The 27,243-nt window shown below is 43.6% G+C and overlaps 1 protein-coding gene across 10 annotated transcripts in view; it reads left to right on the top strand.

The window, feature by feature from the left end:
* The window catches only part of ALG12 (homolog of asparagine-linked glycosylation 12), a 75,541-nt gene that overhangs the window by 47,678 nt on the left and 620 nt on the right, over positions 1–27,243 (top strand). For 4 of the 10 annotated variants that reach the window (XM_086511114.1, XM_086511115.1, XM_086511119.1 and 1 more), the window contains 15 exons: positions 23,426–23,467; positions 23,584–23,629; positions 23,750–23,836; positions 24,034–24,089; positions 24,215–24,332; positions 24,417–24,475; positions 25,252–25,323; positions 25,386–25,449; positions 25,647–25,750; positions 25,887–26,114; positions 26,194–26,261; positions 26,502–26,570; positions 26,661–26,743; positions 26,849–27,008; positions 27,087–27,180. In XM_086511114.1, coding sequence (XP_086367240.1) covers positions 23,426–23,467; positions 23,584–23,629; positions 23,750–23,836; positions 24,034–24,089; positions 24,215–24,332; positions 24,417–24,475; positions 25,252–25,323; positions 25,386–25,449; positions 25,647–25,750; positions 25,887–26,114; positions 26,194–26,261; positions 26,502–26,570; positions 26,661–26,743; positions 26,849–27,008; positions 27,087–27,180 — 1,350 coding nt within the window. Of the gene's footprint in view, positions 1–23,425; positions 23,468–23,583; positions 23,630–23,749; positions 23,837–24,033; positions 24,090–24,214; positions 24,333–24,416; positions 24,476–25,251; positions 25,324–25,385; positions 25,450–25,646; positions 25,751–25,886; positions 26,115–26,193; positions 26,262–26,501; positions 26,571–26,660; positions 26,744–26,848; positions 27,009–27,086; positions 27,181–27,243 lie in introns of those variants that run through there. The other 6 variants (XM_086511113.1, XM_086511121.1, XM_086511123.1 and 3 more) reach the window with 4 other exon arrangements.

Genomic DNA, 27,243 nt, shown 5'->3' with positions numbered 1-27,243 from the left:
CCTTGGAATAGGGTTTTGCCCTAGGAATCGGAAGCTGAGGCTTCCGGGAACCATCAAGTCTTATTCTAGAATGAACGTGATAATGCGTTCGGTTCGAGTGCTTGTATAGACTTCTCCTCAGTAATAAAGATACTATTACGGGGGGGGACCAGCCCATCTTCTGGTCCCCAGTACTGTGTCGATCTTCTCACTCTCTCTCTCTCTCTCTGTCTCTATTTATTTCTCTCTATATCCTCTGGCTTCAGTAATAAGTGATAAATCCTATTTATCCGAATGTATTTTATATCGTTATGCGCTCCCGTTTGTGACACAAATCCCAAGTATGATTAGCATGCAAAGCTTTAATCTCTTCCTGCATAGCAAGCTCCCACTTGTCGCTGTGCTCACATGTCTTTGCCTCTTTTTACGTAAGAGGCTCTCCCTCATCTGTCAACATAATGTAATGCAAAGAGGGGTCATATTGACTCATAGCCGTCTTTGACGAGTAGACCGCCTCACCCAATGATCCACATTATCCAGCACGGGGTTTACATCAGGTGGCACTACAAAATCATCAACAATGGGCTGCTGTACATCATTTTCAGCACCATTTTCAGCATTGTTTCTTGGCTGCAAATGCCCTTCAGGAGCCTCAATTTGCTGTCCAACATCATCTCGCTAAAACACCACTGAATCATCTACATTTTCAGCTATTTGTGGTGCATCCTGAGGGTCAAAAATAGGCCTAACAGGTGGTTGGTCATGCTGAAATTTCACCCTTTTATGGTCATGCTTTGAGGCACAATTGTTTTGAAGCAGCTTTGCCTCATTAAAAACAACATCCCGGCTGCGTACGACCCTTTTGAGCTGAGGTAACCAAATCTTGTAACCCATTTCGCCTTCTTCACCATATCCCATGAAGAGGCCTTTAATGGACTTTGCATCTAGTTTACTCCTCAACTCCGGTCTTACATGCACAAAAGCTTCGCAACCAAAAATGCGTAAGTGATCATATGAAGCAGGCTTGCCAGACCAAACCTCTTCAGGGATGTCACCTCTCAAAGACATGTGAGTGGATCGATTGCATATATGCACTACAGTTTTCAAAGCTTCTCCCCAAAATCCATGAGAGAGATTAGTTGTGGACAACATGTATCTCACCCTCTCACAAAGTGTCCTATTGAATCTTTCAGCCACACCATTAGAAGAGGGGCTGTATGGCACAGTAAGCTCCCTCTTAATGCCCAAATTTTCACAAAACTTGTTAAATTCAGCATTTGTGTACTCCCCCCCATTGTCTGTACGCAAGCATTTTAGCTTTCTACCAGTTTGGGTGGTCACAAATGCATGAAATCTCTTAAACGCAGCAAAGGCTTCATCCTTAGACTTAAGCAAATAAACCCAAATTTTCCTAGAACGATCATCAACAAAGGAGACAAAATAACATGCACCACTCATAGACTTAGTTGGCATGCTACATACATCGGAATGTACAAGATCATGCACACAAGATTTACAAGAGACACCAGAGTAATAAGAACGCTTTACTTGCTTTCCATATTGACATTCATTTCAAAAGTCAAGCTTTGTGCCTTTAGCATCAAGCTTGTTCAAAGTATAAAGCTTAGAAAGGCCCTTTTGGCTCATATGGCCAAGCCTCTTGTGCCACAACTCCATGTGAGAGTTAATTTCAGCCAATGCAATAAACTTGTCCAACTCGGCCTTTCCATGCATGCAGTAAAGTGTCCCTTTCTTTGTGGCCTTTACAATCAGCCTTGAGCCTTTAGTCATTTTCCATGACCCTCTCTCAAACAAGATGCTGTAACCATGCATATCCATCTGACCAACAGAAAGCAGACTCTTCTTGATTCCTGGCACATATCGAACATCATGCAAGACAAGCTCATTTGTGCCATCTATGGAGAGATGCACAGTGCCAATACCCTCAATGGAACATGCATGATTGTTTCCAAGGTATACATGGCCACTCTTGCCCGCATCAAAAGTAGAGAAACACTCCTTGATAGGAGTCACATGAAATGAAGCACCGGAATCAACAATCCAAGTCTGGGACAATGCATCATTGACAGTCAATAAAGCATCAATAAGATCACTCTTGGTGATCTTCATGTCTTGTGAATGAACATTTAGAGAGGTATCAAAGTCATAAGCATCATCATTTGACAAAGTGGCACACAAGATGTCCTCTACATCTGACAGCTCCTCAATCACCACACTAGAAGCCACATTGGCCTTCTCTTTGTCCTTTGAGCTATCCTGTGCATCTGCCTTGTCTTCCTTCTTCTCTTTCTTTTTGTCTCCGCCATTCTTTTTTTTTTTCTAACTCAGCTTTATAGTACCTGCAATCGGGTTTCTTGTGACCTTTCCTGCCACATTAATAGCAAGTCACATCACCCTTGCCTTTGCTTGCATTTCCCCTTTCTTTACTCTTACTCTTACTCCTTTGTGCATAAGCATTCTTCTTTTCTGTCCTGCCTCTAACCATGTTGGCAGATCTGCCTCCCTCTCCACTTGCTTTCCTCCTGATTTCTTCATTCAAGATAGAACCCCTAACACCATCAAAGGTCAAATTGGGGTTATTGGACAACGAAACCACCAAAGTTTCCCATGACTCAGGTAAGGTCATAAGCAAGAAGATAGCTTTCAGCTTATCATCAAAAGAGGGCAAGCCAGAATCCTGTAACTTCGACAAAGTACCTGCGAACAATGAAAAGTGCTCTGCCGTGCTCTTGGACTCATCTAGTTGCATGCCAACAAGTTTTCGCATCAAGTGCACCTGGTTGACAGGCGTTGTATTTTCATACATTCTCTTTAACTTCTCCCACACATCAAAAGCAGTCGTGAGACCTTTCACATCAATGACGGTCTCATCTGTCATGGCTATTTTAATGTATGTAACGTCTTTCCTGTTCATGCTAACCCATGCTTTATCTGTCATATTCAGTGGCTTCACCTGTTCAAGTGCCCCTTCGCAATCCTTAAGAAATAGGATTCCTTGAATCCTTTCTTTCCAAAGATCAAAACCTGTTCCATCGAACCTCTTAATCTCGAAGAGGTTCTTGACATCCGAAGAAGATGAGGCCATAGTTGCACGAAATAAGAGGGATAATATGCTGAATTTCTGGGCAAAATGCACAAAAATCGGAGTATAGCCTCACAGAGATGTGCATTGCAGCTCCAAATGGTCACAGGAGCAATTTGGGGCAAAATAGGACGATTTGGGCACAAAATTGAATTTCTGAAATTTATGTGCAAGAAATTTCAGTGAGCGAATTTGTGCTCGAAAACAACAAATTTAGTTGTTTTTAGCCTCAGAAGACATACATAAGGCTAATACACAGCCTTTAGAAGCATGTAAGTGCAAAAGCCTCAATTTGTAGCATCAAAATTGCATGAAATTGAGCCACAAATGGTCATACATCGACAAAATTTGTCAAATGTGGGTAGATTGCATCAATTTGTACTTTCCCCAATGTAATCGCACCATAAAAACACTTGCAAAAACCTGCGCAAATCTGAAATTTGCTTAAAACACCTGTTTTAGGGCTTGTTATTCAGCAATTTCAGTGTTTTCGGGTAGCGGGGACTTAGCAAAAGTATTCCCACACCTTAATACATCATTTGCAAAACTTGTATTTTGCTGTCATAACCTGTAATTTTCTGTTTTTGACCTAATTTCAACCTGTTTTAGGTCAATTTTGGTTGCCGGGAGCTCGCTAGTGTCCGAAAACGAGTCCTTTGGCGACGAAATTGCAAAATCTCGCGTGAAAGTTGACCTTCTTGGCTGAAATTCAGCGTTTGCAGGTTTGGAGGCAAACCCTAATCGGGCTCTGATACCAGTTGATGAGCGTGTGGCGGTGTGTGCACGTGAAAGAGCACACGAGGAAGTGCAGTGTGTGTGCAGAGAGAGGAGGCGAAGAGCAGCACGAGAGGAAGTGCTAGCAGAAGAGGAAGGAGAGAGAGAGAAAGCTCACGTTTTTGGGAAAAACTCAATAAGTGAGTTTTGGGTTTTCCCACTTTTATTATAAGTGACCTTTAAAAAATGTGTCCAGGTTCAATATGAACCTGAACAAAGTATAAAAATGTACAAAAAGGGGTTATTTAGGCCTTTAACCCAACAATGAGGACTTCTACATAATGCCTCTGGAAGGTTGTGATGTCCTCTTAGAAATTCCCTGGTTGACTATCGGGCGAGGAAAGCGACTTTGACCACAGAGAAGGGAAGCACCATTGTACTTGATGTAAAACTTAAGGGCGAGTCTGTCCCTATTGTATCGGCTTCGGCCATTTCAAAATTAATGAAATCCAGTCTGTTTGTTTACTTGATCTTCTTGAGAGAGATGAATGATGAGAATAGGACAAATATGTCTGAACTTGATAAAGAACGCCAAGATTTTCTCCACACTTATGCCGATTGCTTCTTAGAGGGCCTTCCAGGCGAGTTACCACGCGCTCGTCCTGAGGATCATACCATTGATCTGATACCTCGAAGCACACCACCGAACCGGCCACCTTATCGTGTGAGCTGAGCCCAAAACGAAGAAATTATGAACCAAGTGAAAGACCTCTTGGAAAAGGGTCTTGTCCAGCCTAGTACTTCACCGTATTGCTCTCGAGTGTTCTTGGTTTTGACGAAAGACGGATCTTGGAGAATGTGCATCGATTATAGAGCTCTCAACAAAATCACCATCAAGAACAAATTTCCGATTCCTAGGATCGATGATATACTTGACAGATTACAGGGATCCTCGTGTTTTAGTAGGATCGTTTTGAAGAGCGGATATCATCAGATCCGAATCGCGTCGGGAGATGTCTACAAGACAGCCTTTTGGACGACTTTTGGGTTATTTGAGTTTTTGGTGATGTCTTTTGGCTTAACCAATGCTCCTGCGACATTTAACCGGATGATGGACAGGATTTTTCGAGGGTACAGACTATTTGTTGGCACTTTCTTTGACGATATCATTCTTTTCTCCAAGGGTGAGGTAAAACATAGAGAACATCTGCTTCAGGTCTTTCATGTATTACGAGATCACAAGTTAGTCATTAATGTGAAAGATACGCTTTTTGGGACACATTGTCTCGGCAGCAAGAGTGCAGATGGACCCGGCCAAGATAGAGACTATCCGTGATTGGCCCGATTTGAAGAATGTCCATGAAGTTAGAAGCTTCTTGGGCTTGTGTTTGTACTACAGTCGAAAGTTTGCAGAGGTTGCTTCCCCTTTGTATATTTTGACACAGGAAGGAGTCCCTTTCTCATGGGGACCCACAAAGGTGACTGCCTTTCAGACTTTGAAAGAGAAATTGACTACGGGACCAGATTTGACTTTTCCGGACTTGCAGAAGTCATTCGAAGTATATTGTGATGCTTGTGGTCGTAGTCTGGGTGCGGTCTTAATGCAAGAAGGCAATGTCATTGCTTACGAGAGCCGATTGTTCTCAAGGCCGGAATTGACAGCACAGATTTATGAGAAAGAGCTTTTGGCGGTTATCCATGCCCTTACTCAGTGTCACAAACTGATGACGTGGCTGCCCAGTGCACACACACACACACCCCTGTGGCGGGCTGAAATGCTGACGTGGCTGCCAGTCCCGGGAATTGCGGAAAAGCAGGACACATGGCAGGCTATACGGACCTCTGTGATTTGCGGCGGGTTTTACGGCAGGCTGTTTTTGCTTTTGGCTACCCAGAGAGAGAAAGCTGGAGCTTTTTGGGTTGCTTTATTTCTACATTAAGCAAAAGAAAGAGAGAGAAAGAGCTTTTGCTTTATTTTGAAAGCTTTTAAACTTAGAAGCTTTTTGGGGATTTTGATTTTCAGTTTTTGGGCTTTGCTTTTAGCACCCCTTATAATCTATAAATAAGTGGATAGGCTACTCACAACTTATAGCATCTGGACGCAGAGTTTGAGTGTGAGCGCCTGCCCGCACTCTTGTACTTTGAACACAGATTAATACAAAAAGAAATACCAAAAGGGGCGCCAGTCTTTGGGGCCTATATCTCTAGGCACGAAACTCCGCCGGGCCAATGTTGAATCAATTGTGAATTGTGAACTGTTTTGAAGTGGTTATTTGTGCTGTCGTGGTATATTCTTGACTTGGAGTGTCCAAGTCTGTTATAGTGGTATCAAAGCGCGGCCGATTTCTCTTCTACAGGAAATCCGATCCCAAATTTTTTTTCCCGCGGCACATATGGCTTCAGGCAAAGATCAGTCGACTCCCTTAGCATCCGGAGATGCGGGAAGGGATCACAACGAAGATTCAGGCAAGGAGTATGGTCCGCCTCGGCCTACTCAGGCGGAGCGTCTGGAGATAGAGCGTCGTCAATTGATAGGCGATGCAACAAAGATGATGCTCAATTTTGCGAAGGACCCAAAATTTGCAAAATATATGAGCGAGACTTCTTTCCAGAAGGTGCACACCTGGCAGAAAACCACAAAACCACCCCGAAACACCGCTCTCAAGAAACCTCCTACTTCTAAGAAGAATACAAAGAAAGAGTTAGCAGAGGTGGTTGATGCACGAATTGCTCAGCTTTTTGACGCGCAGAACAAAGTTAAAAAGCACAACTGCAGTAGAAAGGCACTGACTTTCCGGGCTACTTGGGTCGTGAATCGACTTTTGAAAAGGCAAAGAAACAAAAGAAGCGTGTTTGATTTGAAGGAGTACCTAATTCTTCTTCTTCTTCTTCTTCTTACAGTTCTTCTAGCTCATCTGACTCGAGCGAAGAAGACAGAAAAAGCAAAAAGCGAAGCAAAAAGCAACCCTTCGGAAAGGGCAAGAAAAAGGCAAAGAAGTCTAAATCTCGCCCCGTGATTGACAGTTCTACAGAGGACTCTGGCGACAGAAACTTTTATGCAAAGAAGAGGAATTTTTACAAAACCAACCAGTATGACTTTCTGGAAGACAAAAGCAAGAAAATTCGAGAGTTTAAGGAAGGTGGACAGTTAATTAAATTTGACACTTTTTCTGGTTATAGAGATGCGTCGAAGGCTTTGTCTTTTGTATAGCAGTTTGACATCGCTTTCGCGGGAGGGCGTTACTCAGAGCACTCTAAGATTCGGAGAGCTGCCTCTTACTATAAGGGGAATGCTCGAACTTGCTGGTCCACGCTTCTACTAAGCAAGACTGTGCCAGTTAAATGGCTGAAATTCAAGAGGCTTTTTATTTCTTCTTGGCTGACTCGAGAGTATGAACGTGATATATGAACTGCTTGGAACCATCTTCGGATGACCAAGAAGGATACAGTGGATTCTTATTGCGAGAGATTTTGGAGCTCTTTTCTACCCGCCTCATCATTTAAGAAGATCTCGTTCAAGGAATAGATTGAGCGGTTTATCTTGGGTCTATCTACAGAGATCCGAGATCACTGCTTGGAACAAAAGTCAGCTTCCATTCAGGAGTTGATGAGTCATGTGAAACGGGGTTTTGCCATTCACTCAGGTAGTTTGACCTACCCCACCAATGAGATCATGACACAAAGAGCTGAATAGACTTCGACAAATGAAAGTAGAAAGAGAAAGAGCAACCCAGAAAAGAAGGATGCACGACCCAAGCTTACTCCTCAGGAGCGGGCTCGCTACATTAGGGAAGGGAAGTGCTTTGGATGCGGGGAAACTGGACATATCTCTGCAAAGTGCCCTAAAAAGGCACAGAAAGAACAGAACGACAAGGACGACGAGAGGCCTGAGAGCTCGAGAGCAGCTGAGGAACATGGAAGAAAAGGCAAGATGAAAACAGGATTGGTTCCAGATTGCGTGGGTACCGATCCCAGCACGTTGGACGAGAGTATAGAACTTTGCCGAGCTTGGGGCAATGTGAAAGACCAAGAAGCCCTGATCTTCTTTGATGGAGGAGCCAAGGCAAACTTCATTTCACCGGAATTGGCGGCGCGGCTCAAGATCACTCCCGATTGGATGAGACCACTTGCGGAGGCAGTTCTAGCGGCACTCGGGAGGGACGTAGCCATTACACCTGTCATTGGCAAACTTCGGTTGCCAGGGGTATTTGGGGCATGAGGACTTTTACATAATGCCTTTGGAAGGTTGTGATGTTCTCTTGGGAATTCCCTGGTACCACAAGAACAACGCCATGGTCGAATATCGGGCGAGAAAAGCGACATTGACTACAGAGAAGGGCAAAACCATTTAACTTGACATTAAACTCAAGGAGGAGTCTGTCCCTATTGTATCGGCTTCGGCCATTTCAAAGTTAATGAAATCCAGTCTATTTGTTTACTCGATCTTTATGAAAGAGAGGAGTGATGAGGATAGGACAAATATGTCTGAACTTGATAAAGAACGTCAAGATTTTCTCCACTCTCATGCTGATTGCTTCTCAGAGGGCCTGCCAGGCGAGTTACCACCCGCTTGTCCTGAAGATCATACTATTGATCTGATTCCTGGAAGCACGCCACCGAACCGGCCACCTTACTGTGTGAGCCGAGCACAGAACAAAGAGATTGTGAACCAAGTGAAAGACCTCTTGGAAAAGGGTCTTGTCCAGCCTAGTACTTCACTGTATTGCTCTCCAGTGTTGTTGGTTTTGAAGAAAGACGGATATTAGAGAATGTGCATCGATTATAGAGTTCTCAACAAAATCACCATCAAGAACAGATTTCCGATTCCTAGGATCGATGATATACTCGACAGATTACAGGGATCCTCGTGTTTTAGCAGGATTGATCTGAAGAGTGGATATCATCAGATCCGAATCGCGCCGGGAGACGTCTACAAGACAGCCTTTCGGACGACTTTTGGGTTATTTGAGTTTTTGGTGATGCCTTTTGGCCTAATCAATGCTCCTGCGACATTTAACCGGATGATGGATAGGATTTTTCGAGAGTACAGGCTATTTGTTGGCACTTTCTTTGACGATATCATTGTTTTCTCCAAGAATGAGGTAGCACATAGAGATCATATGCTTTAGGTCTTTTAGGCATTACGAGATCACAAGTTAGTGATTAATGCGAAGAAAACTGAATTCTTCCTATCAGAGGTACACTTTTTGGGACACATTGTGTCGGCAGCAGGAGTGCAAATGGATCCGGCCAAGATAGAGACTATTTGTGATTTGCCCGATTTGAAGAATGTCCATGAAGCTAGAAGCTTCTTGGGATTGTGTTCGTACTACAGGCGGTTGATTCGAAAGTTTGCAGAGGTTGCTTCCCCTTTGTATATTTTGACACAGAAAGGAGTCCCTTTCTCGTGGGGACCCACAGAGGTGACTGCCTTTCAGACTTTGAAAGAGAAATTGTTGCAGAATTCATTCGAAGTATATTGTGATGCTTGTGGTCGTAGTCTGGGTGCGGTCTTAATGCAAGAAGGCCATGTCATTGCTTACGAGAGCCGATTGTTCTCAAGGCCAGAATTGACAGCACTGATTTATGAGAGAGCTTTTGGCGCTTATCCATGCTCTTACTTAGTGGGAGCACTACCTACTCGGAGCGGATTTTACTTTCTTTACAGACCATCGGAGTTTACACTACTTCTTGTCATAGAAGCAGCTATCGGAAAAGCAGATGCGGTGGGCGAACATCTTGTCACAGTTTCACTTCCAGATTGTCATGTTCAGGGACATAAGAATTTGGTGGCAGATGCTTTGTCTCGGAAGCCGTTGGTTCTGCCTATTTCCGCAATACATCATAGGAGCTTCGAGGATATGGTCGACCAGTATGCCACAGATCTGGATTTTGCAGACGTTTTCACACGGATATTGGATGGGGAGACAATAGGGGGATATTCCATTTGGGATGGCTACTTGATGAGGAAAACCGGGTTGTGCGTTACACAGCCGTTGAGGGAAAAGATTATGACCGAATGCCTCTGTCCGCCTTTTACGGGTCATCGCGGCATTGCTACCACCATGAAAGGGGTAGAGAGATACTTCTTTTGGCTGAGACTCAAGAAGGATGTGGACGAGTTTGTGCGTAGGTGCTTGGTATGCCAGAAGGTCAAGTTTGACAGGCATAAAGCACATAGATTGTTACAGTCTTTGCCCATACCCACCTGCCCCTGGGAAAGTATTACAATGGATTTCATTTTTGATCTCCCGAGAACATAGTGGTCACGATGGTATCTGGACTGTTATTGATAGATTTAGCAAGCAGGCTCATTTCATTTTGGTGAAGAAAACAATCAAGCCAGATCTTCAGATTACATGGCATGCCTGAGACGATTGTCTCCGACAAGGACCCCAGATTTACGAGTTTGTTGTTTGGGAGAACATTGGCATGCGGTTGCAGTTCTCGTCTTCTTTCCACCCGCAAACTGACGGGCAATCTGAGATTGCCAATTCAGTGGTTTTAGATTTATTGAAGTCTTATATCTCGGATTAGAAGCCTCAATGGGAAAAGTATCTACCTTTGGTGGAATTTGCCTACAACAACAAGATACACTCTTCGATGGGGAAGGCGCCATTTGAGATTGTTGAAGGTGCTGCGAAGGTTCCACCGTTCCTAAGCACGATAGATAAGATTTTGGAAGCTGATGAGTATACGCGCGACTTAGACACGGCTTTTGCCAAGGTACGCGAGGCTTTGCAGAAATCTCAGGAAAGACAGAAAAAGGCAGCGGATCGCCATCGTCGTGATTTGAAATTGAAGGAGGATGATTGGGTGCTCTTACGTTTTGAGAAGGCACGCCTAAGAAAGAAGAAGGGAGAGGAGAGGCTTTTTCCAAAGCTTAGTATGCGATACTACGGACCTTTCCAGATCTCTGAAAAGATCAATGATGTCTCCTTCCGACTGAAAGTGCCTGACACTTGGAGGATTCATAATGCATTTCATGTGAGTCTCTTGAAACCTTTTAAAGGTGATGTACCCGAAGATGGGGAGCCCGATAAGCAACCAGAAGTGGAAGAAAACAAGGAGATCCTTGTTCCTAAACAAATTTTGGCACATAAGGACACAAAGAATAAGGGTATAGTAAGAAGGCGGTTCTTGGTTAAATTCAAGAACTATCCTGCATTGGATGCGAAGTGGATGGAGGAGGAGGACCTAGCAGATACTCCTCAGATTGTGAACCTTTACCTTGAAGTTTTTGGTTTAGCATAGTCTATTCCAAATGGAACCCAGAATTCAGCTTGGCCGCAGATCTGGTGTAGTGGGATGCAAAAGAGGGGAGTTACTCCGCTCGTTTGTCAAAAAAAAAAACAGATGCCTTGATTTTAGAATACTAGAAGTCACCAATGTCTCTTTGAGCTTCAGGGATACTGTCACACTCGGGAGCGCATCGTAGTATAGAATAGACTTGGATAAATAAAATTTATCACTTAATATTGAAGCCATAGGATATAGAGAGAAATAGATAGAGAGAGAGATAGAGAGTGAGAAGATCGACACAGTACTGGGGACCAGAAGATGGGCTGGTCCCCCCCCTTAAAGAGAATCCTTTATTAGGGAGAATCTTTTTTTACAAGCACAAGAACCAGAGAAAACCCCTCCGTTCTAATTCTCTGACTCGATGGTCATTCCTTCCCGCAACGGAAATCCGAGAGACGAGCTCTTAATCCTTTTTCCGTCTGCACTCGGAGTCGAGACTCCGCAGACAATTTCCGAATTCCGTTCCTGGAATTCCCAAGCGTAGACCGAAGCCTTCTCGCTTCTCCTTCGTGATGAAGTACCTGCAAACACACATGCAACGCGACAACAATTCGTATGGCGAATCCACAATAGATACCCGTCGCTCTTTCGCGGGAAAAGCGACTTCCGTGCTTCGTAGTCTCGCGATCTCTTGCGTCTTCTGGCGGCAGAGTCTTCTCTTGCTGGCGCTGGCAACAACCCCTCTGAGTGAGGGCATGTGATGCTTTTATAGCTCCCTGGCCGCAGCACAAATAGCTGCTCACATAGAGATGGCGGCCGGTTTTTTTTTTGTTTTTTTTTGTTTTGCGCTGTTCTGCCAGAAAAAGAGAGAGAAAACGCTGGCTGATTTGTTGCCTTATTTATCAGATAGCTGCCCACTTATTAAGTGGGCGGCCGGCATATTTTAAAAATAGTCTGAATCTGCCCAAAAACTCAATAAAACCTTATAAGTTAAAAACAATGCCTTTCACAGCACTTCCCAGGCGTCCCTGGATGCAACTACATGCACAAATGCAATGCAGACATAGATTTCTCGCGGGAAAGCGTTTGCTCTTTCCGGAAAACTCATTAAAATATTCTGCTTTTTAAGAAAAGCTTCTCAGAACCCATCTTTATTCTTGTGCTTGCGTCTTTACGCGTATTCCTCTTTCCAGTTCAGATTTCCTCTCGACTATGGATATCCCCTTTCCGATGCACCCGTCACCCACCTTGTGACGCATCAGGAATACCCATCACCTAGTCCTTTCCTACCGAACTTACGGTACAATCCCCTTCACGATGCTCTATGTCACCCATCCTATGACGCATCAGAGATGTCCATTCTCGGATGGTCGGATACTTCTCACTGATGCTCCCTGTCACTCATCCGTTGTGACGTATCAGAAGTACCCGTTCCTGGTGGCCTTACAGATATTCCCTTTCACAATGCTCCTGTCATTTCTTTGAATGACGTACTAGGGATACTCTGTATTCGGATGTCTCTAGTGAGAAAAACCCTCTAACTTAAAATTCCAATAATTCATTTAGAATTATTTTCCTCGTGTTCCAAGCGAGAAAACCCTCTCACTTATAAATCCAACAATTCATTTAGAATCATTTCCTTTCAGATAAAGTCAATTTAGCAACAGATATTGAGAGCTGACAGTATTATGGTGTATGACTTTATGAATGGAATTCCTGAATATGAAACTGATTCGTTCTTGACTTGTTTTTAAGTGAAGGAAGTGATAGACGAAATGACTGCAACATTTTGGTCTAAATGATCTTGAATAGACATGGTTGCAATAGGGGTTAGTCAATTGGGCATCGATGAGGTCGTGAGTGGATCTAGATGCGATTGTTGTTGTGTTAAAGGCCTAAATAACCCCTTTTTGTACATTTTTATGCTTTGTCCAGGTTCATATTGAACCTGGACACATTTTCTAAAGGTCACTTATAATAAAAGTGGGAAAACCCAAAACTCACTTATTGAGTTTTTCCCAAAAACGTGAGCCCTCTCTCTTCTGCTAGCGCTTCCTCTCCTGTTGGCCTTCGCCTCCCCTCTTTGCACACACACTGCACTTCCTCGCGTGTTCTTTCACTTGCACACACCGCCGCGCGCTCATCAACTGGTATCAGAGCCACGATTAGTGCAAACGTTGAATTTCAGCCAAGGTCAACTTTCACGCGAGATTTTACAATTTCGCCGCCGAAGGACTTGTCCCAGTCACTAGAGAGCTCCCGGCAACCCAAATTGACCCAAAACAGGCTGAAATTAGGTCAAAAACAGGAAATTACAGGTTATGACAGCAGAATACAGGTTTTGCAAATGATGTATTAAGGTGTGGGAATACTTTTGCTAAGTCCCCACTACCCGAAAACACTGAAATTGCCGAAAAACAAGCCCTAAAACAGGTGTTTTAAGCAAATTTCAGATTTGCGCAGGTTTTTGCAAGTGTTTTTATGATGCAATTACATTGGGGAAAGTGAAAATTGATGCAATCTACGCACATTTGACAAATTTTATCGATGTATGACCATTTGTGGCTCAATTTCATGCAATTTTGATGCTACAAATTGGGGCTTTTGCGCTTCCATGCTTCTAAAGGTTGTGTATTAGCCTTATGTATGTCTTCTGAGGCTAAAAACAACTAAATTTGTTGTTTTCGAGCACAAATTCGCTCGCTGAAATTTCCTGCGTATAAATTTCAGAAATTGAATTTTGTGCCCAAATCGACCTATTTTGCCCTAACTTGCTCCTGTGACCATTTGGAGCTATAGTGCACATCTCTGTGAGGTTATACTACGATTTTTGCGCATTTTGCCCAAAACTTCAGCGTATTATCCCTCTTATTTCGTGCAACTATGGCCTCATCTTCTTCGGATCTAAAGAACCTCTTCGAGATTAGGAGGTTCGATGGTACAGGTTTTGATCTTTGGAAAGATAGGATTCAAGGAATCCTATTTCTTAAGGATTGCGAAGGGGCACTTGAACAGGTGAAGCCACAGAATATGATGGATGAAGCATAGGTTAGTATGAACAGGAAGGCCGTTACATACATTAAAATGGCCATGACCGATGAGACCGTCATTGATGTGAAGGGTCTCACGACTGCTTTTGATGTGTGGGAGAAGTTGAAGGGAATGTATGAAAATACAACGCTTGTCAACCAGGTGTACTTGATGCGAAAACTTGCTAGCATGCAACTAGATGAGTCCAAGAGCGCGGCAGAGCACTTGTCATTATTCGCAGAAACTTTGTCGCAGTTACAGAATTCTGGCTTGCCCCCTTTTGATAGTAAGCTGAAAGCTATCTTCTTGCTTATGACCTTACCTGAGTCATGGGAAACTTTGGTGGTTTCGTTGTCCAATAACCCCAATTTGACCTTTGATGGTGTTAGGGGTTCTATCTTGAATGAAGAAATCAGGAGGAAAGCAAGTGGAGAGGGAGGCAGCTCTGTCAACATGGTTAGAGGCAGGACAGAAAAGAAGAATGCTTATGCACAAAGGAGTAAGAGTAAGAGTAAAGAAAGGGGAAATGCAAGCAAAGGCAAGGGTGATGTGACTTGCTATTAATGTGGCAGGAAAGGTCACAAGAAACCCGATTGCAGGTACTATAAAGCTGAGTTAGAAAAAAAAAGAATGGCGAAGACAAAAAGAAAGAGAAGAAGGAAGTCAAGGTAGATGCACAGGATAGTTGAAAGGACAAAGAGAAGGCCAATGTGGCTTCTAGTGTGGTGATTGAGGAGCTGTCAGATGTAGAGGACATCTTGTGTGCCACTTTGTCAAATGATGATGCTTATGACTTTGATGCCTCTCTAAATGTTCATTCACAGGACATGAAGATCAGCAAGAGTGATCTTATTGATGCTTTGTTGACTGTCAATGATGCCTTGTCCCAGACTTGGATTGTTGATTCCGGTGCTTCATTTCATGTGACTCCTATCAAGGAGTGTTTCTCTACTTTTGATGCGGGCAAGCGTGGCCATGTATACCTCGGAAACAATCATGCATGTTCCATTGAGGGTATTGGCACTGTGCATCTCTCCATAGATGACACAAATGAGCTTGTCTTGCATGATGTTTGATATGTGCCGGGAATCAAGAAGAGTCTGCTTTCTGTTGGTCAGATGGATATGCATGGTTACAGCATCTTGTTTGAGAGAGAGTCATGGAAAATGACTAAAGGCTCAAGGCTGATTGTAAAAGGCACAAAGAAAGGGACACTTTACTGCATGCATGGAAAGGCCGTGTTGGACAAGTTTATTGCATTGGCTGAAATTAACTCTCACATGGAGTTGTGGCACAAGAGGCTTGGCCATATGAGCCAAAAGGGCCTTTCTAAGCTTTGTACTTTGAACAAGCTTGATGCTAAAGGCACAAAGCTTGACTTTTGTAATGAATGTCAATATGGCAAGCAAGTAAAGCGTTCTTATTACTCTGGTGTCTCTCGTAAATCATGTGTGCTTGATCTTGTACATTCCGATGTATGTAGCATGCCTACTAAGTCTATGGGTGGTGCATGTTATTTTGTCTCCTTTTTTGATGATCATTCTAGGAAAATTTGGGTTTATTTGCTTAAGTTTAAGGATGAAGCCTTTGCTGTTTTTAAGAGATTTCATGCATTTGTGACCACCCAAACAGGTAGAAAGCTAAAATGCTTGCGTACAGACAATGGGGGGGGGGGTACACAAGTGCTGAATTTAACAAGTTTTGTGAAAATTTGGGCACTATGAGGAAGCTTTCCCCCTCACATGTCTTTGAAAGGTGACATCCCTGAAGAGGTTTGGTTTGGCAAGCTTGCTTCATATGATCACTTACGCATTTTTGGTTGCGAAGCTTTTGTGCATGTGAGACCTGAGTTGAGGAGTAAACTAGATGTGAACTCCATTAAAGGCCTCTTCATGGGATATGGTGAAGAAGGCGAAATGGGTTACAGGATTTGGTTACCTCAGCTCAAAAGGGTTGTACGCAGCTGGGATGCTGTTTTTAATGACGCAAGGCTGATTCAAAACAATTGTGCCTCAAAGCATAACCATAAAAGGGTGAAATTTCAGCATGACCAGCCACCTGTTAGGCCTATTTTTGACCCTCTGGATGCACCACAAATGGCTGAAAATGTAGATGATCCAGTGGTGTTTGAGCCAGATGATGTTGGGCAGCAAATTGAGGCTCCTGAAGGGCATTTGCAGCCAAGAAACAATGCTGAAAATGGTGCTGAAAATGATGTACAGCAGCCCATTGTTGGTGATTTTGTAGTGCCACCTGATGTAAACCCATTGCTGGATAATGTGGATCATTGGGTGAGGCGGTCTACTCGTCAAAGACGGCCTGTGAGTCGATATGACCCCTCTTTGCATTACATTATGTTGACAGATAAGGGAGAGCCTCTTACGTATAAAGAGGCAAAGACATGTGAGCACAGCGACAAGTGGGAGCTTGCTATGCAGGAAGAGATTAAAGCTTTGCATGCTAATCATACTAGGGATTTGGTTGAATTTCCCAAAGGAAGGAAGGCTATTCCTAACAAATGGGTGTATAAAATCAAGACTGTTGATGCAAAACCCAAGTATAAGGCAAGGCTTGTGGCAAAGGGATATGTTCAAACCAAGGGCAGACTTTCAGGAAGTGTTCTCTCCTGTTGTGAAGATGACCACTTTGCGTGTACTGTTTGTCATTGTGGCTGCTCTTGATTTGGAAATGGACCAAATGGATGTACATATTGCTTTCTTGCATGGTGATGTGGAAGAAGAGCTTTATATGAAGCAACCCGAGGGTTTTGTCATCCCTGGCAAGGAACATTTGGTATGTATGTTCAATAGAAGCTTGTATGGGCTGAAACAATCATGTAGACAATGGTACAAGAAGTTTGATCGCTTCATGCTTAAACATGGTTACAAAAGAAGCCATGCAAACCATTGTTTGTATACCAAACGTGATGAGGATGGCAGCCCGATCATTCTTGTGCTCTTATGTAGACGATATGTTGATAGCTGCAAAGAAAAGAAGCACTGTAGATGCTCTTAAAGGGCAACTGAAATGTGCGTTTTCAATGAAAGACCTTGGGGCAGCTGAATATATACTTGGAGTGCGTGTTACATGACAAAGAGACAAGCGCCTATTGTATTTGTCGCAAGAAAAGTACATTGAAAAGGTGCTGGACAGATTTAACATGGCTGAAGCAAAGCCTCTTGGTGTGCCATTACAGCCATATGTTAAAATCTCCAAGGATGATTGTCCTAAGTCAAAGGAAGAAGCCAATGACATGCAAAGTGTGCCTTATGCTTTAGCTTGTGGTTCACTTATGTATGCTATGGTTGCTACTAGGCCTAACATAGCCCATGCAGTGGGAATTGTGAGCCGGTTTATGGATAATCCAGGCAGGTTGCATTGGGATGCAGTGAAGTCCATTATGAGGTACTTGAAAGGGACTAGAAACAAATGCCTCTGCTATGGTAAAGGACCAATGGAGTTGAAGGGATTTTGTGACTCTGACATGGTTGGTGATGTGGATACACGGAAATCCACAAGTGGCTATGTATTTACTCTTGCGGGAGGTGCTGTTTCATGGTTTTCTAGATTGCAAAAGATTGTTGCATTGTCTACTACAGAGGCTGAATATATTTCAGCCACTGAGGCTTCCAAAGAAGCTATTTGGTTAGCACGCCTCTGCAGTGAGTTTGGCTTGCCTTCCAAGGCACCTATGCTTGGTTGTGATAGCCAGAGTGCTATATGTCTGGCAAAGAATGCCATGTTTCATGCACGCACAAAGCATATTGATGTGCAGTATCACTTCATACGAGAAGTGCTTGAGGATGGCCTTATTACATTGGTTAAGGTTGGTTAAGGTCCATACATCACAAAATCCAGCCGATGCTCTCACTAAGTGCTTACCCAAAGCACAACATCATCTATGCGTAGAGATGGTGGGAGTCACGTAGCTTAAAGGCGCCATTTATGCCTTTAAGTAGGAGGTTGTCGGGTTAAAGGCCTAAATAACCCCTTTTTGTACATTTTTATACTTTGTCTAGGTTCATATTGAACTTGGACACATTTTTTAAAGGTCACTTATAATAAAAGTGGGAAAACCCAAAACTCACTTATTGAGTTTTCCCCAAAAACGTGAGCCCTCTCTCTTCTGCTAGCGCTTCCTCTCCTGCTGGCCTTCGCCTCCCCTCTCTGCACACACACTGCAGTTTCTCGCGTTCTCTTTCACTTGCACACACCGCCGCGCGCTCATCAATTGCTAGCTATATTGCCAATAAATCATGGTCTAAGATCCAAATAATTGTTGAATGTTATGTGATGTCCTGTGATGTCGTGTGATGCTACTGTCGATTGGTACATGTGCTAGATGTGTGTTCCTAGTGCGTAGGTACTAACAGTCAGTGTCTGCTAAGACAGTAATGGCTTCTGTGTGTTTTGCAGGCGTAATCGAGGGCGATTACAATGGTTTCAAGAGGGGGTATGTCACAAATTGATGACGTGGCTACCCAGTGCACACACACACACACACCCTTGTGGCGGGCTGAAATGCTGATATGGCCGCCGGTCCCGAGAATTGCGGAAAAGCAGGACACGTGGCAAGCTGTATGGACCCTCGTGATTTGCGGCGGGTTTTACAGCAGGCTCTTTTTGCTTTTGGCTACGTCAGAGAGAGAAAGCTGGAGCTTTTTGGATTGCATTAAGCAAGAGAACGAGAGAGAAAGAGCTTTTGCTTTGTTTTGAAAGCTTTTAAACTTAGAAGCTTTTTGGGGATTTTGATTTTCAGTTTTTGGGCTCTGCTTTTAGCACCCCTTGTAATCTATAAATAAGTGGGTAGGCTACTCACAACTCAGAGCATCTGGACGTAGAGTCTGAGTGTGAGCGCCTGTCCGCACTCTTGTACTTTGAACACAGATTAATACAAAAAGAAATACCGAAAGGGACGCCAGTCTTTGTGGCCAATATCCTTAGGCATGGAACTCCGTCGGGTCGGTGTCGAATCAATTTTTAAACTGTGAACTGTTTTGAAGTGGTTATTTGTGCTGTCGTGGTAGATTCTTGACTTGGAGTGTCCAAGTCTGTTACACTCAGTGGCGGCACTACCTACTCGGAGCAGATTTTACTGTCTTTACAGACCATCGGAGTTTATGCTACTTCTTGTCACAGAAGTAGCTACCGGAAAGCAGATGCGGTGGGCGAACATTTTGTCAAAGTTTCACTTCCAGATTGTCCATGTTCAGGGACAAAAGAATTTGGTGGCAGATGCTTTGTCTCGGAAGCCGTTGGTTCTGGCTATTTCGGCGATACATCATAGGAGCTTCGAGGATATGGTCGATCAGTATGCCACAGATACAGATTTTGCAGACATTTTCACATGGATATGGGATGGGGAGATAGTAGCGGGATATTCCATTCGGGATGGCTACTTGATGAGGAAAACCATGTTGTGCGTTACACAGCCATTGAGGGAAAAGGTTATGACCGAATGCCACTGTCCACCTTTTACGGGTCACCGCAGCATTGCTACCACCTTGAAAGGGGTAGAGAAATACTTCTTTTGGCTGAGACTCAAGAAGGATGTGGACGAGTTTGTGCGTAGGTACTTGGTATGCCAGAAGGTAAAGTTTGACAGGCATAAAGCACATGGATTGTTACGGCCTTTGCCCATACCCACCCGCCCCTGGGAAAGTATTGCAATGGATTTTATTTTTGTTCTCCCGAGAACACAAAGTGGTCACGATGGTATCTGGACTGTTATTGATAGATTTAGCAAGCAGGCTCATTTCATTCCAATGAAGAAAGCAGTCAAGCTCGATCACTTAGCGAGACTGTTTGTGGCCCAGATCTTTAGGTTACATGGCATGCCCGAGACGATTGTCTCCAATAGGAACCCCCGATTTACGAGTTTGTTTTGGAAGGTCAGTGTCTACTAAGATAGTTTATGGCTTCTGTCTGTTTTGCAGGCGTAATCAAGGGCGATTACAATGCTTTCAAGAGGGGGGTATGTCACAAACTGGTGACGTGGCTGCCTGGTACACACACATCCTCCCCACAATGGATAGGCCGGAAATGATCTAGACATGCTGACGTGGCTGGCTGCCGGCTGGGCTGACACGTGGCAGGCTGTACGGACGCCCGCGTTTTGCGGGTGGAATTGCGGCAGCAGGAAAAGCAGGATTGGCGGCAGCGTTTGGACTTGCTTTTGCTACGCAATTGGAGAGAGAGAGAGAGAGAGAGCTCTTTTGTTCTGCTTTATTTCCTCTCAAGAGAGAGAGAGAGAGAGAGCTTCTGAGAGACAAAGGGCTTTTGCTTTATTTTAAAAGCTTTTAATTTTCAGCTTTTGGGGCTCTGCTTTTGGCATCCCTTGTAAACTCTTTCAATAAGTGGGCACGCCTCCCACTCTGCAGAGCCTCTGGACGCAGAGTCTGAGAGTGAGCACCTGCCTACTCTCTTTTACTTTGAACATAGATTAATACAAAAAGAAATACCGAAAGGGGCAGCAGTCTTTGAGGCTAATATCTCTAGGCACGAAACTCTGCCAGGCGAGTGTCGAATCAATTGTGAAGTGTGAACTGTTTTGAAGTGATTATTTGTGGTGTCGCGGTAGTTGTGGTGTTGCAGTAGATTCTCGACTTGAAGTGTCCAAGTCTATTACAGTTTCTTGAGTGCCGGTTTGAGGAGTGGTTCTGTGGTTTACCGCCACTGTGTGTGCACCTCGTCGTAGGAGGTCTGGATCATAAATTTTGCAAATTTCGGGTCTTTCGCAAAATTTAACATCATCTTTGCTGCATCGTCAATCAATCGTTGATGCTCCATCTCTTCAAGCTCCGCCTGAGTAGGCCGAGACGGGCTATACTCCTTGTGAGAATCTTCTTCGTTATCTCTTCCCGCATCTCCAGATGCAGAGGAAGTCGACTGATCTCTGTCTGAATCCATAAGTGCAACGTAAAAAGGATCGGATTTCCCGGTTGAAGAGAAATCGGCCGCGCCCTGATACCACCGTAACAGACTCGAACACTCAAGTCAAGATTCTACCGCGACACGACAGGAATTCCTTTAAAATAGTTCATAGTTCACAATTGATTCGACACGGCCCGGCAGAGTTCCATGCCTAGAGATATTGGCCCCAAAGACTGGCGTCCCTTTCGGTATTTCTTTTTGTATTAATCTGTTGCACAAAGTACAAGGGAGTGGTTGGGTCTCACTCTTAGACTCTGTGTCCAGACGCTTTGAGAAGTGGGAGCCTAAACCACACTTATAAAGAATTAAAAGGGATGCCAAAAGCAGAGCCCTAAGATCTGCCCATAAAAAGCTGCCCCAAAAATAGGCTTAACGGCGCCAAAATCCCTGTAGGTCATAAGCACACGTCAAGGACACTTTCCGTTGCGGTATGGAAGCTTTCCAGTGAGCTGCAGGTCAATTTCAGCATGCTGTAATTTTCTGTTTTGCCATTGTTAGGTGCCTACTGCCCTGCACACGCATCCCAAGGCCTTTTCGAGGCTCCCCTGGCGATTTCCTTCAGTTTAGGTGCGAAACCCTAAACCTGCAGAAAAACACAGCAGGCTGTAATTCTCTGTTTTACACCGTTTCGAGCAGAGCGAGCACGCCTACGCATGTCTCAGTTGCTCCCGCACGCAATGAGACAGTTCCCCGGTAAATCGGACGAGTTTTCACGCAAGAAAACTCTCCGTTTTCACATTCCTTCGCGATGGAATTGTGCGTAATTGAAGGGGATTAGCAATTAGCTAATCCGGTTCTTGTACAGAAGGCTCTTGCCTTGGCAAACGCGCATAAACCCCCCAGAATTGTATATGGTCATCTAAGAAGCCCAACAAGTGGGGCATTATCATATGTGCAAAGGGGAGAGAGAGATGCGCGAGAGCAAATCGTCGCGCTACATAGAGCAAGGGAGAAGGTAAGCTTTCCATTAAAGCTGTGAGCACCTGCACCCACTACTCACACAGTGTAGCACTCCTATCAAGTCAAATCAGCCCCTCTCTTGAAATGGGCGTCCCCTCTGCTGATGCTTCTGGCAGATGCATCTGGAGCCGCCATGTGTCCCTTATGCCTCCTTTGAGTTAATTTCCTAGTACCCACTGACTTCTAAGTGTAGCGAGGGGCCTAAATGACTTTGAACTGAGCCCATACACCCTTTTACTGCTCGGATTCCAGTGCCGATTGGCCCGACCAACTCATGGTGGCCTGCCCTTTCTGACTGCGGATGAAACTCTCGGTCGTCGGCCATTTCACACTGGCCATACAATGTCCGGGCATTTGTAACTTCAAAAAGAGGGTCCCAAAAATTAAACAAAAGTCATCGGAAAGAAACCAACACCTCAAGTTAGCAATTGCCACGTCCTCGTGACAACCTCTACGTATCATTAGATATGCACATGGTGTCACAAATTGCTGACGTGTCAAGCCACTGAAGAACGGAGCCAACCTGTAGATCCACGGCCAAGGGGCCTAAACCCTAAGTAGTAGCAGCAAGAGAAGAAGAAGAAGAAGAAGCAGAAGAAGTTCCCACCAATGTATGGGACCCCGTTCGATGGGGCCCGAGTGACTTAAATGGCATCAAAGTGAAGCACCCCGAAGACTAGCATGGAGAGCTGTTGACGTGGCAGACATGTACAGATTTGCGGATTTTGCGCTGACAAGCTGACGTGGCAAACCTGTACGAATTGCCGCAATTTGCGTCGACTGTGCTGACGTGGCACCTTTACGGATTTCTGTGAAACGCGCTGGCTGATTTCAGCGCCAGTTTTTGAGGCCAGATGCTTTTGAGTTTGAAGCTTTTCATAGGCCAAGGGCCTTTAAATATGTGTAGAGGGCTCCGTCTCTGGCACTCTTCCGGGTGAAGGTGTAGAGCGCGAGTACCGGCATTGTGCTGAGCTCAAGCAATATAAAGAAATACCGAAAGGGGCGCCAAGGTTTGGGGCCAGTGCTCTCTCTCGAGGTGGAACTCCGCCCCTCCCCGTCTCGTGTTGTGCGTCTCTTTCAATTCAGTTGTTATTTGAAGTGCTTAAAGTTGTTCGGTCTGTTCTTTTCCGTTGGCACGTGGTGCCCGTCCCCGTGACACCTAGCGCATGGTCATTGTACTTCAGATGGTTGCCATGATAACAAGCATTACTCATTGCTTTCACGTTTTGAGCACTGAGCCTGCATCCAAGGCTAATACTCTTGCTAGTATCTTGACTGGAAAATTGGATTTAATATGTAGTACTTGGGATGCTTCTACAAATCCTCTAGTTTCACAGAGGTTTGAGAGTGTTGGTCTGTTTTTTTCCCTTGTGTGTGTGTGTGTGTTTAGGCAGCAGAAAGGGAGAGAGATTAATGTGCATTCAAATTTCAAGATTAAACATCCTTTTCATCTTGATATGGCAGGCGATCCATGACCTTCTATATCATAGGCTTAATTTAGATAGAGTAAGTTTCTTCCTCTAATGTCATTTACGATCTTACCTTCATAGTATGGCTTTAAGTTTTGCCATTTGCCAACCAATCACCTTTCTCTAGTAATTTTCCGTCATGGCTCTCTGCAGTATGATCATTTGGAATTTCCAGGTGTAGTGCCACGCACATTTATAGGTTGGGAGTTTATTCTCTTTTCAAAACATCTTGTATTATCTTGGACTTTTTCAGGATGCTCTTAGTTCTTTTTTTTTTTGGGGCCACTACTCAAGAATTGTATGGCCCGATGTTTTGCAGGTGCTATGCTGGTCAGCTTATTTTCTTCCCCATTTGTCTCATTGGCTGCAGTATTGGACCTTCCAAAAGCGACTAGCCTTGTTATTGGTACATTAAATGAAACCTAATGTCTGTAATGGTTTTTTCTTATCTGTCTTGGTTCTTGTTTAGATTATCTCTAACTACATTGTTAGAATGTACAATTGGGCTCTGCCAGATCTGAGTTGCAGAATACAGACTTATGTCCATTTTGTCTCTGAGAGCCTTGAATTGGAACTCAATTGTTGTTTGTTTACATGATTCAGTACGGCTGGTTCTTGGAAGCTTGCTCCTCACTACCTTCTTTTTACTGAGATCACAGGTAAATTCACGGGCAGATGCTAGATGCTTGGTATATTTTCATAATGCACCTCCTTGGTTTGCTGATTGCTTGGTGAAATGAGGAAATGCTGATAACAGACATTTGGTGTACTTGTTTGAGCACAGATTCACAAAATTTTTGGTGGTCAAGTTGCACTGGTGTACACGCTAGTCATGGTTTCACAGTTCCATCTTCTTTTCTATGTCACACGTCCACTTCCAAACGTTTTTGCTCTGGCTTTTGGTAAGTACTTGTAGCGATAAGAGTTTTTCTTGTTTTATATTGGCACTGCAACTGCTTCCATTGATCACCTTAAACTTGTCACAGTGAATTTAGCTTACGCTTGCTGGTTAGCTGGAAGAAGGCAAATGGCGCTCATATGCTTGGTTGGTACATGGCTTTTATTTTTGATTCTTATGTTTAAATGTTCAATTGCTTTGCTAGTTTGTTCTGCTAGCCTTCATCTAATTAAGTATGTAGATTTGAAAGTTTAAAATGTTGAGATGATTCAAGTTGTCTAGCACACCTTACACAGGCCTGGTAGCCAAATATGTTTGTAATGAGGCAGGAAAGAACTGTGCAGAGGCCTGGATAAGAAATCTCAGTAAGTGCAAATTGGAACATTCAAAGCTTGGACCAAGAATGTGTTTTGTTAACTTATGCAGGGGATGCAGGTCTTGAGCTGGGTTTCAAACTCTTGGTAAAGGATTTGCATTACCCATACAGGTTTATGCAATGGCTTATCAAAGACGAGATAAGTCGAAGCGCTGCAACTCTGTATGTGTCACATGTTCACATAAATTGGGCAACAAATAGAGTATATTGGGAGTAGATGAATTTTAAGGGTGGTGAGCAAGAAAAGAGAACCTGTGGCCTAGTTGGTTATACATTGTGGACTTAGCATGAGTATTTTGCTGGAGACCAAAGAATGTACGTTGCATCTGGCCCAAATTTAGCATGCCTTTATTGACTCCCAAATTCAATTGTGGATAGAATGTAATTGTGCTTCAAGTTTGTGATATTGCTTGTCATACATGTAAATGGTGGTCTTGCTTCAAGTTTGTGATTTTGCTTCTCATACATGTAAATGGTGGTCTGAATGACTTCTCTTACTGTAAAGAGATCCTGAAGAAAGGAAAATTTTCTTTGGATGAATTTTCAGGTGTTTGCAGCAGCTGTCTTTAGATGTGATGTGATATTGCTTTTGGGGCCCGTTGCATTCTCTTTTTTATGGGTATGAATTGACATCCCTAGCTTTTACTTTCCTAGGCTTGAACTGAATGTATGATGGTACAGAGGAGAGAGATTGAGGTACGAAGTTCGGTGAAGTGGTGTTCCATTATCTTGACTCTAAGCGTAGGTGGGTAAAGCTTCTGTAATTTCAGTTTATGTTTCTTACTTCTGGTAGACTTAAGGTTATCTGCTGTGAAGAATAACCAGTGGCTTTCTGTATCTATGTGCTTGCAAATTCTGTGTTGTTACCTTGAAAAAATATTACAGCCCCTCTTTCTCCTTGAAAGTCTTTTGTGTGGGGTCTGATTATGAAAATGGTTTTAGGATTGACAATAGCAATTGATTCGGTTATGTGGAAGCGGTGGCTTTGGCCTGAAGGGGAGGTATTCTGGTTCAATTCTGTATTGAACCGTAGCTCTGAATGGGGGGTAAGCTTATGGTTTTCTGTCACATGAAATTGTCAAGAAAGGAAGTTACTCCATGTTTTCTTCAAGCATTCTTGTCATTGGCTTAAAGGGATTTGTAGCTGGTAAGCAAACCTTAGCTCTTTGATTGTCAATACAGGTATCTCCCGTTCATTGGTACTTTACATCAGCTCTTCCACGTGCAATGCTAGCAGCTTACCCATTGTGTTTTGTAAGCCCATTACTTGTTCTTCTCATGATGTTATTCCTTGTTCAAGTTTTGGCATGTCTGAAATGGCAGTTGGGCTTGATTCTGGATCGGCGGATGGCTCAATATGTACTCCCAATTTTGGCATTTGTATTACTTTACTCCAAGCTAGCACATAAGGTCAGTGCCTGTTGGAACTGAAAGCACTGGCATTTGCCATGAAAACTGAAATGTCAATGTTGGCTTCTTGTTGTGTCAGGAGCTTCGATTCATTCTGTTTGCTCTTCCAGTTCTCAATCTGTCTGCTGCATCTGCAGTCACCAGAATGTAAGATTTTTATCAATAAGGTCTCAATGCTAGTGTAATCTTATTTGAAGGAGTTTTATATGGACCCTCGAGTTTAAGGTAGATAAAAATTTCTAACCTGGAATTGGATGAATAGCTTGTCATGTTCTCTCTTAAAGCTGTTGTTTTCAAGCTCTCCTTTGGAATTTGCCCTTATTTTTGCTATTGCAACACTAGAAGAACTTGAAACAAGCATTTACTCGTATGCATTTTGGCAACCAGTTACAATAATCGGAAGAAGCCTCTCTGGGGCCTGATGTTCTTGGGATGTGCATTAATGCTATTAGCCAGGTGAATATGAGTTGTTTTCTCTTTGTATTATGGTTTTTGTGACTTTGTTGATACAATTATGCTGATTGGACTGAAAGCTGCATGTAACAGTCTAAGCATTGTTGGTCTTCTATCGGCAGCTTCATATGCCAATTATCCTGGAGGCAAGGCTTTGGCTATTCTCCATGAAAAGGGTACGTGAGTGTGCAACGTTGTCAATTGTCTCATTTTCTTTCATAAAGGGGCAACTTCTTTCCTTTCCTTTCATTGTATTTCATTCAAGAAGCTTGATCTTGTAGGTAATTATATCGGGATGCTACGGACTGTACATGTTGATGTTCTGCCAGCGATGACTGGAGTGTCCCGCTTCTGTGAACAAGAGGCACCATGGAGCTACTCAAAGAAAGAAGGTTTGAGTGAAAAAGATTTACAGAGACATAACTTCACATACTTGCTAAGGTAGAGCTGCAGATGTATCATAGCATGGAACTCTCTATGCGGAGGGACATGACGTACTTTTTTGAATATTTTCAACAGCGCACGTTCCAATATTGATGGATACAGCTGCTTAATGGCTGTTAAAGGCTTCTCAAAAGTTAAAGTGGAATTTGTACCACCACGAGTCTCATTGGTATAATGGTTTAGTTTTTTTTCATGTTAAGCTTTATGTATCCCTCATGATTGCTAACTCCTG

This window comes from Adiantum capillus-veneris, chromosome 4, assembly GCF_014529385.1.
Source record: "Adiantum capillus-veneris isolate H3 chromosome 4, ASM1452938v2, whole genome shotgun sequence".
NCBI lineage: Eukaryota > Viridiplantae > Streptophyta > Polypodiopsida > Polypodiales > Pteridaceae > Adiantum > Adiantum capillus-veneris.
This window is presented reverse-complemented; position numbering and strand designations above follow the sequence as displayed.